At 45.5% G+C, this 10,000-nt stretch overlaps 2 protein-coding genes across 5 annotated transcripts in view; one reads left to right on the top strand and one right to left on the bottom strand.

Moving 5' to 3' along the window:
• Nucleotides 1–8,686, top strand: part of iars2 (isoleucyl-tRNA synthetase 2, mitochondrial) — a 17,953-nt gene extending 9,267 nt beyond the window's left edge. The window contains exons 8-23 of one of the 3 annotated variants that reach the window (XM_027028787.2): nt 318–433; nt 633–802; nt 956–1,046; nt 1,439–1,590; nt 2,918–3,078; nt 3,183–3,285; nt 3,514–3,607; nt 4,830–4,932; nt 5,139–5,241; nt 5,461–5,586; nt 6,043–6,174; nt 6,280–6,386; nt 6,820–6,965; nt 7,099–7,289; nt 7,476–7,620; nt 7,948–8,686. In XM_027028787.2, coding sequence (XP_026884588.2) covers nt 318–433; nt 633–802; nt 956–1,046; nt 1,439–1,590; nt 2,918–3,078; nt 3,183–3,285; nt 3,514–3,607; nt 4,830–4,932; nt 5,139–5,241; nt 5,461–5,586; nt 6,043–6,174; nt 6,280–6,386; nt 6,820–6,965; nt 7,099–7,289; nt 7,476–7,620; nt 7,948–8,093 — 2,086 coding nt within the window. In that variant the 3' untranslated portion in view covers nt 8,094–8,686. Of the gene's footprint in view, nt 1–317; nt 434–632; nt 803–955; nt 1,047–1,438; nt 1,591–2,917; nt 3,079–3,182; nt 3,286–3,513; nt 3,617–4,823; nt 4,933–5,138; nt 5,242–5,460; nt 5,587–6,042; nt 6,175–6,279; nt 6,387–6,819; nt 6,966–7,098; nt 7,290–7,475; nt 7,621–7,947 lie in introns of all 3 variants that reach the window. The other 2 variants (XM_027028786.2, XM_027028783.2) reach the window with 2 other exon arrangements.
• A 367-nt stretch (nt 8,687–9,053) lies between these two features.
• The window catches only part of rab3gap2 (RAB3 GTPase activating protein subunit 2 (non-catalytic)), a 17,870-nt gene continuing 16,923 nt past the window's right edge, over nt 9,054–10,000 (bottom strand). For both annotated transcript variants that reach the window (XM_027028781.2, XM_027028782.2), the window contains exon 35: nt 9,054–10,000. This exon is cut by the window's right edge and continues 102 nt beyond it. In XM_027028781.2, coding sequence (XP_026884582.2) covers nt 9,953–10,000 — 48 coding nt within the window. In that variant the 3' untranslated portion in view covers nt 9,054–9,952.

Below are 10,000 nucleotides of genomic sequence, written 5' to 3'. Positions count from 1 at the left end.
TTCAGTAAATGCTGAGCCTGGCCCTCAATTCACACCTAAGGCGAAACTACACCGGTAGTGAGTAATTATAGCTAACAAGCAACTAACAACTAGGTTTAGACAACAAGCCTTGAATTTCACAGAATCTAAAGCAAAAGTAAGTGAACTCAGAGCCTACCTTCTCCAACCAGATGATAATCCGAGACAAAGCACACTGAATCTGACGTTGAGTCGTCCACATGACGTTAGAGACACATGCACACACGCACTTGCCTGCCCTATCGCTACACATCAGGCAAATATTGTGTAAACTTAACACACACACGTCTTCTCCACAGGTACTCTTTGGTGAAGAGAGTGGATAGTGAGCAGCTCCTCCTAGTGGCCACGGAGCGTATTGCCAGTCTGACCTCTGCACTGGGCACTGACTTACAGAATGTGACCACATTTGTTGGTACATATTTGCGTGGGAGGTTGAAGGGAATAGTTCTGTCTGTGTTGGTGGTTTTTCATAATGTACAGTAATGCAATTTCAAATATGGTTATTAGTATTGTTGAAAACTGTAACTGAAAATGGCAAACTGTTTCTCTTCCTCTCGTTACACTGTACGTTATAATCTTCTCTCTCTGTCCCCCATATTTATTTTGTCTAGGGTCTGATCTGGAGGGCGGAGTCTGCCAGCATCCCACAATCTCTGGGAAGGAGGTGCCGCTCTTGCCAGCTAATCATGTGACCATGGCCAAAGGAACAGGATTGGTTCACACTGCTCCTGCCCATGGCATGGAGGACTATAGTGTTGCCACTCACTTCAGCCTGCCAGTGGTACATCAGTGAAGCTGTGAAGGACCAATCACAGTGGATAGTTTGATTAAATAGATAGTTTGATTAAATAGATAGATTACCCTCGTGACCTTTCGCCTCTGTACTCCCTTTTTCTTTGTTCTCTCTCTCTCTCTCTCTTCTCGCCTTATGTAGGATTGCATGGTGGATGAGGAGGGAAGGTTTAATGAGCTTGCTGGGAAAGATCTCCAGGGCCAGGCTGTGCTGGACAAGGGTACAGACACAGGTTAGAGACCTGGGCATAGCGTAGGTCACGAGACGCAACACGCCAGCTCTGTCCTGTAACCCCTTTCGTTTCCACAAGGCGCCAGATGGTCTACACACTTTTATTTTTATTGTAACTAAATGCTTTTCTTATTATATATCGATACTAAATAATTCACAGTCGTTACTGACTAACATGTTAAGATTAATAACTAAACAGCTATCCTGGAGTTTAAGAGTTTAATGTAGTTAACACTTGGCTTGACTGAGTTGATCCCAACGGATGTAGAAGGGCAGCCGCACAATTATGTCTGATTACTCTGTTACACTGAGAAGTAGGGATTTGTACAAAATGTAAAAATAAATAAATAAATAATGTAATATATTTGTCGTGTGTGCGTGCGCGTGCGTCAGTGATCTGTATGCTGCAGGCCGCCGGTGCACTGGTGAAGGAGGAGTGGTGTGTGCACAGTTACCCGTACGACTGGCGGAGTAAGACGCCGGTGCTGTTTAGGCCCAGTAAACAGTGGTTCATCAACACAGCCAACCTCAAAGACAAGGCCAAGGTGAGCCTCACAAACACCACACTCCAACATCACAGGGCTGAAAGGTCACACTTTTCAAATTAAAAGTCCTGCTATGATTTTGCATTGTTTCTTTAGCTTCAGTAGTGAAAAAGTGAAGTTTTATACAGAGTATAGAAATTGAGGTTGAGCCTTGGGAGTCTAGTAAGAGGTTGAGGTAAAGTAGACAAAAGCTGCACTCAGATAAAAAAGTATTTAAGTGTTACTTTTAAAATAAAAAATTACTCAAGTAGAATTAAATCTTTCATTGAAATTATTACTTGAGTAAAAGTGAGAGTATCTAGTAAAAATCCTAATCAAAGTCCAAGAGCAGATCTGTTTAATAATGAAAACCGAAGTGCAAAGTCTTAACCTGACTGTGGCAGCACAGAAACACCAAATCAAACATGTCCAAAACCTGATATCTTTTCAAAGGAATTGTAATAATACTGCTTACTGTTGTCTCACTCAAATGAGCCACCATATCTTCACTAAAGATCTACACTAATAGCGCTGGAAGGTACTGGATGTGACTGAGACGTGACTTCGCCCAGTATTCGCCCAGTATACGCCCAGTATTCGCCCAGTATTCGACGTGGGACTGGCTAACAAGCTAACAAACGTATGCCATGCATTACAGCTGCTTGAGGCGTTTGATATCAGCGAGATATTATTCATGAGTACAACAAGCATCACGGTGGAATTGTGGCTGGATCTGCAGCTCTCGGCCCAACAGTACTACTCATTTGACTTTTTAATATTAACGCTGCATTTGGGGTCATCATCTCGCCATGGCTCACTGCTTCTCTGTAGCCGCCCTCGTCTTCTCTATAGCTGCAGGAATCCTAATGCACCAGAGTAGAGGCTCCCCTCACCTCTAAATGGGAAATCTCACCTGTCTGCTGTTCATTATGTCTGCGCATTTCCTGTTATCCAGTTTGTTTTCTTAACTGAAATATGGTGCCACTCCGTGGTCGTCTCTCTAGGGATCTCAGTAACCAGGAGTTGAACGATAAGCACAAATCTTGCGTTGAATTAAAGTGATAATGGAGTGTAACTGGAGGAACGTTAGTTGATTGTGACATATTATAAAAAGTACAATTTTGATATTGTAGATGCACTCAAGTATAAAAGTATAAAGTATAAAAACAGCTCTAAAAAGTCCAGTTTGTTCAGAAGGTTACTGAAGTGACTAACAGTTAGAGTTTTGGCCTGAAATACACTTGACTTTGTAAGGATTTATATTTTCTGCCCAAGGATGTTCTACCTCAAGGATCTTTTCTCTTTATATATAAATATATAAAAAATCTGTGTGTGTGCGTGTGTGTAGGAATCCCTGCAGAAGGTAAAGGTAATACCTGAGTCTGCCAGGGCCACTCTGATGGCCAAGCTGGATGGACGGACGTACTGGTGTATCTCCAGACAGAGGAGCTGGGGTGTACCAATACCAGTGTTCTACCACAGAGAAACAGGAGAAGCACTACTCAACAAGTACTGCAACATACACACACGCACACACTAGAATGTCATCTTGGACTGGGGTTTGGACTCTGACATGTGTAAGGCTGTGTTGATGTTGCTCGTATGATTGGCAGGTACACAGTGGCTCACGTTGCCAAGGTGTTCGAAGAGAAAGGAAGTGACAGCTGGTGGGTGGAGCCTTTGGAAGCATTGCTTCCTGCTGACGTCCTCAAAAAGGTAAACAGACGAGTGCGTGCGAGTGTGTCAGCGATGATCGAGCAGACAAAAGGTTGATTCCATGGATCGTGGGATATTTGTGCCGATTTTGTTGTTCACCATCACTGAACTAAGTCTCATTCCTGGGTGTTACCAATGAACTGTTTTCTGGTTATGAGGAAATAGGATTTATTTATGTAGTAAATGTTCTGTCATTGAAGTGTGTGTGTGTGTGCGTGTGTGTTTCAGAGTAATGCAGGATCAGTGACAGATTATGAGCGTGGAGAGGACGTGTTGGATATATGGTTTGACAGTGGAACATCCTGGGCTGCTGTATTACACGGTGGGTCAGGTTAGTGTGTGTGTGTAGTTGAATGGTAGCATTATTCATGTGTGTGACTCCTCAGTGGGTGTGTGTGTGTGTAGTTGAATGGTAGCATTATTCATGTGTGTGTATCCTCAGCAGGGGGGGGTGTAGTTGAATGGTAGCACTATTCATGTGTATCTCCTCAGTGTTGGAGGATCCAGGCTCGTCTCCCCAGTCTAAGCGTGGCTGGTTCAGCCTCACCAGTGCAGCAGCACAAGGTTGACAGTAGCAATAACGATGATGGAGACCTCTGTGTATTAATCCAATAATCCACCAATCAATCAATCAATCACACACACACACACACACACACACACACACACACGAACTGTGTCTCTTCCCGGGTTTCTCTTGCTGCTTAACTCCTGCATGCGGAAAGCATGTCATAGCTACATTTAAAGCTGCAGTAAGCAATTGTTGGTAGATCTGGACATGGGCATGTGGGATGTCTTTCAGTATGTAGGATGCCATTAAAGCTGCAGTAAGCAGTTAATGGTCAAACACTGGAATCCTGCCAGTTCCTCAAAAGCCAAGTTTAATGTTTAGTTTATTATTTCTGTTTATCAATCCAAAACTACTTGAGGGTTTTCAAGACTTCCTGCTCTTGTAGGAAGTGGCTTTGGTTGTCGTGTATGGTTTTGTCGTGACTAGTGTCTGTAGGTAAACATGCTTCTTAGGTTGATTTACATGTGAAGATGCACCTCTGATCAAAATATCTCTCTGTTCTGAGTGCTTTTGCCAGAGGTTCTTGCTGTAAAATGAGGCAATGTCTTAAGCAATAGTGAGACCTATAATGTTTCCCTAACGGTGTTTATAAGAACAGAAATCAGAACTTATGGCAGGGAGTGATCACTGTCACCCTGTTTATTTTTTCTCTCTCTCCCTCCCACATAGCATGTGCACATTTTTCACGTGTGGATTTGCCGCTTGTCGCCCTCTTTGACGCTCCATATTCTTCTCTGTCCTTCTCTCAGAAATTCAGATAACTGTAATCCAACAATTGTTGCCAAAGCGATTAATAAAACTCTTAATATTAATAGTGCTAAACCTCTTTTTCCCCCTTATATTCAAATTCAAATGGCTTTATTGGTATAAATGTAATTAACAATTGGCGATTAATAGATTGTATTATTAATAAGGGTGTAGTGAATATTAATTGTGGGGTGGGTGTGTGTGTGTGTGTGTGTGTCAGCTTCAGACCCCCATGCTGATGTGTGTATAGAAGGGAAGGATCAGCTTGGCGGTTGGTTCCAGTCATCTCTGCTAACCAGCGTGGCTGTTCGCAACAAAGCACCTTACAAGTGAGTGAGTGTGTGTGTGTGTGTGTGTGTGTGTGTGTGTGTGTGTGTGTGTGTGTGTGTGTGTGTGTGTGTGTGTGTGTGTGTGTGTGTGTGGTGGGGTGTATAAAGCTAGACAGGTAAAATATTCATACACAAACATCTTAACTTGCACACAAATACACACGTGTGTGTGTGTGTGTGTGTGTGTGTGTGTGTGTGTGTGTCAGGGCTCTGGTGGTCCATGGATTTGTGGTCAGTGAGAAAGGAGACAAGATGTCCAAATCTCTGGGCAACGTGATTGACCCTGACATCGTCATCAACGGTGGACCGGTAGGGCAGCAGGCAGCGAATCTCAAACTCAGACACTTCCGCACACCCACCTGTTCGGCCAAACGTCTGAACTCCCGCACCGCAGCCCGTCCTCTGTGCATGAAGCCGTCAGTCTAACCAGCTGTCCATCCAGGCCATGTCCCTCACCCTTCTAGATAGCATCCGCCCGGTCCTCCTCATGTCTGCAGTCGGTCATGTGTGGCGACTCCTCTCTCTCAGGATCCAGTCCTGTCTCCTGCGTATGGCGCAGACGTATTGAGGTGGTGGGTGGCAGAATCCAACGTGTTCTCTGATGTCCAGATTGGCCCCAAGACGCTGAATACAGCCAGAGACAGCATTTACAAGGTTAGCCACACCCACCTGCTTCCTGAGGCGGGGTTATGGCAGGGGACCTATGGCAGACGGCAGGCTCATGGGGGGGATGGACTTACAACAAGGGTCGACCAGCACCACTTGAAGATGCATTAAAGACAATATTTCATCGTCGTCTTGTCCAGGGCTGTAGCCTGATGGTATTATTGTTCATATGAGGACATGTATTTGATAGATTACCTGTTTGTTGTTTGGGACAAGGCTGTCTCCCAAATGCTGTAAATGTGGAATCATCCCACACTGAGTGTAATTTAGCATCACTGATGTGTTTTTACCTTACTGACATGTTTTTACATGTGTTCTTATACATTTATAATCTGTATTTTTATTCTGCGCTCTCATTTTCCAGGGTTTCTCTAAGATATATTACAGATTAACATAGAATATATATATTTAAATGTGTTTCTTAAAGTGTGTCTCTGTGATTAGCTGAGGAACACACTGAGGTTTATGCTGGGGAACCTGCAAGGATTTGACCCTCAGACGCAGGCTGTGGACCCCAAACACATGCACTACATAGACCAGTACCTCCTGCACCTGCTCCGGGAGTACAGCATCAAGGTACAGCAGTAGAGCGGCCATGGGTATCTGTCAAGATGCTCCAGTAGAGACCTTTTAGATGACCAGCCTGACTTCGTGTTTAACTGTGTGTGCATGTGTGTTTAGGTAAGCGACGCCTACAGTGAGTTTGACTCTGGTCGGGTGATCCGTCTGCTGCAGGCCTTCATCAACAGAGATCTGTCCAGCTTCTACTTCAGCATCATCAAGGACAGGTGAGACCCACCCCTCACCACCTACACTACCAGGTTCATTAATCGAAATATCATCAACCAATATGTTTTCCACACTGGATTTAAAGTTTTAACCTCTGAGTTCATAACCACCTGAGAACCCAGTCCACCCCTAGCTTAACGACACACCAGCACAACAGACGTCCTCGGCTGATGAAATGAAAAATACACACTGCTGTCATGGCTTCCTTCCTCATCGTATTGATGCTGTGTTCACAAGGTCTGGTCCGGGTTGAGTGTAATTAGGTTCAGAGTGTGAGGATGTCTTCCGGGTTTTACCCTCGCGTGGCACGGTGGCGTCTCTGGTTGGTGGTCAGAGCTGAGCTGTGTGTTGATGGGGGAGGAAAGGAAGAAAATGTCAGCACAGTAACGTGCCATTACGTAGCTGACGTGGTGTTTGGCGTTTCTGTCCCAGGCTGTACTGTGATGCTGAGAACTCGCTGGGCAGGAGATCGTGCCAGACGGTTCTGGAGGAGATACTGGATGGTGTGACGCGCTCCATCGCTCCCATCCTGCCTCACCTGGCCGAGGAGGTGTATCAGTATGCACCTGGGCATGATGGTGCGCACGGTCCCCCCCATGTGCATCACGTAGTAGATCTCTCACCTGTCTACCAGCACTGAGTGTGAGACAGATGACCAGTTCTCCCTGCTTAGCATGCTCACGCTCTCTCCCTCTCTCTGTATGGGTGTAGAAGGTGAGACCCTGTTCCAGAGTGGCTGGATTAAGAGCAGTTCCGTGTGGCGGAAGCCAGGATTGGAGGAGGCCGTGGAGGGGGCGTGTGCTATCAGAGACTCCTTCCTGTCCTCTATCCCAGGACGCAATGCTGTGGAGTATGACCTCACCGTTGCCATCGAGCCCGGCCTCCTCTTCGAGCTCATGGAGGTAACACAAAGTAGTATAGCTTTGAATCAATTAGTTTTTATAATGTCACAAATATACAAAAACTCCTCTGAGGCATAAACAAAAATACAACAGGATCGTGTGTGGGAAGCTTTTAGGAAGCCCCTGCCATCAGAACATTCACTTTTGGGCAAGAGAAGGTAAAAGTAGGTCCCTCCCACTCCTCAGTCTCTACAGGAGGAGCCCACCTCCACCTGCTCCCAGCTGACAGAGCTGATGATGGCCTCCCGCACCACCCTGAGGGAGGCGCTCCCCCGCGACCTGCCCGCTGACGCCATCACCGGCCGGGGCACTTTTCTCATCAACCTGGAGGGTCAGAGGCCATCCGCTACCCCGCTGAACACGACACTCCCACAGTGGTTGTAGTGCACAGCCGTGGTAGACTACACACTCAAGTCATCAATAGTGGCTCACGTGATTGACACACACACGTTTCAAGTATAAATAATAGTCTGTCTCAACTGTAGAGATTATGCACAAGTCTTTATGTAATTAAATGGATGTTTCCATTAGAGAAAGCAGCAATTATTAAACATGTTTTCTACTATTAAGTCAAGGCAGCTGAACTAGAATCTGTCATGCGGTTTCTCAGCTATGGGCCTCTGTAATATAGTTTAATCTGAGTGTGATAATCCTGTAGGTGGCGTTATCCGTGAGGAGAGTACCTACAACATCGCAGCAGTGCCCATCTCTCTCACGCGCTGCCCTCGATGTCGACGCCACACGGCAGAGACGCCCGACTGCCTGTGTCCACGGTGCCAGACTGTTGTGAGGGAAGCCCAGTGAAGCCTTGCGTCACCATAACAACCGTGCACCTAAAGCTCCTCCTCCTCCGGTCACAGCAGCCAATCCATGCAAAGCAAAGGATTGTTCCATAACCATAGTTACCTGATGTGGACCTATGTAGATCATGTGGTCAGCAGTTTTAGAAAGTAATGTTTAGGAAAATCACATCTGCATGAGGTCTGGGGGAAAATAATGAGCATGCACACAGTGTTTAGTACAGTGACGTCAGTCGCTGTGTTTGAATAAGAAAACAAGTTTGGTATCATTCTGTATTTGAGGTACCATAAACCCCCACGTCAGTCCGGAGTCCAGAACCTGACCCATCGCTGAAGATGGATGTTTGGCAGGATGTACGTGTGTGTGTAAATAAGTGAGAGTAACAGTGAGGGGACAACTGCCAACTGTTAATTTTTCATTCTTTCTAAAGCCAAAAGGAAGGGCTGCCTGTAAGGCCTGTGTGTGTATGAAGAAAGGTGAAGATTATTTTACTGTTCTTGGTTGTACTGGCTTTACCTCCACAACAGGTGCTGTACTGTCTAACTGCTTTTCCCTATACACCAACCACATTGAATAAAAGGCATATTTAAACTTTAGGGTTCATCGAGTTGAAACATAACCCTCCCCTTCACCCTCCACTTTAGTCACACCTTTTCCATGACATTGTAGTAAAGGTTTTAAGCATGAAAATCGTTTGTATATGAACAGTTCGCCTAAATTTGTAAAACTCGGCCTAGTTGTAAAGTGGCACATTTTAAGCAGAGGCCCACTGATTTGATATACAAACCATCTGACTGAACATAAGTAATTGAGGGTTAAGGGTCTTGTGCAGGGACCTGGCGGTGGTGGGACATGAACTGATTACTAGTCCAGTACCTTCACCACTGAGACCCTGCATGGTCTAAACCTGGTCCTGTCCTGTCTCAGTCAGAGCAGAGTTCAACACAAACCACAAAAGGCACATTTCATTGCATTTCTCGTTTATGATAACAGACGCTAGTCCTCTGACAGAGCAAAAGACAATGAAAAAGAAGAACGCTGGACAGGACAGACAGGTGAGGGGACCTGTGCCGACACTCATATTAGCACAGTGTCAAATGTTATCACAGAGACAGAATCCCTCTCAACAGGAAGAGGAGCTTTCCCATGGCAGACAGTCCAAACGCGCTGGCATTACAGACAAGGATAAACCATAACCTTGAAAAGAAATACAAGCAAGAGGGAAAATATATATATATATATATGATACAAAATCATTTCCAGATGGCAAGGGCAGTGATACACCAGAACAGAAAGCGAAGCCTCTCCACCTGTGAAACGAAACAAATTAATCACAGACTTCATACATGTCGCTGTGTAAGTCTCATCTTAAATGAGCCCAAGTCCGTGTGGTTTTGGTCATGCTATGCTCATAACGCCTACTGTATATGCTAAAGTACTGCACGTAGAGACAGCAGAGCGATTTTAGCTTTGCCCTTTCAGATGTCCCTCCGTATGCTGTCCATAATTATAGAAATACAACAATGGCGTCTGTCTCTCACCCATCCCCTCACCAGACATGTGCTCCTGCTTTTTGATACTAAATCGTTTCGACTGCGTCCACGTGTGTGAAACTGCACTACTGAAATGTTTCTTACACATTTTCCCCATTTGGCCTATCTGCGGCCATGGATGGTTCAGATTTTTATATTAATGATTAATGCTGAATGGAAAAGCCAAAAAGGAGACGTGAACATGAGAACATGAGCCTGTCCCGCAACACCTGTGCTTAGAAAGTGGCCACTCTCAGTCGCCATCTTTCACTCATTCTCCCCACATCTCACTCTTTCCTACACATACCCCACTCTGTCACACCCTGCCCCTCACTCGTCCTGCAGTGAGTCCACTGTCTCCAGCAGGTGGAGAGCCAG

The sequence above is a fragment of the Electrophorus electricus genome, chromosome 13, assembly GCF_013358815.1.
Source record: "Electrophorus electricus isolate fEleEle1 chromosome 13, fEleEle1.pri, whole genome shotgun sequence".
Taxonomy (NCBI): Eukaryota; Metazoa; Chordata; class Actinopteri; order Gymnotiformes; family Gymnotidae; genus Electrophorus; species Electrophorus electricus.
Note: the sequence above shows the minus strand (reverse complement) of the source record. Positions and strands in the feature narration are given on the sequence as shown.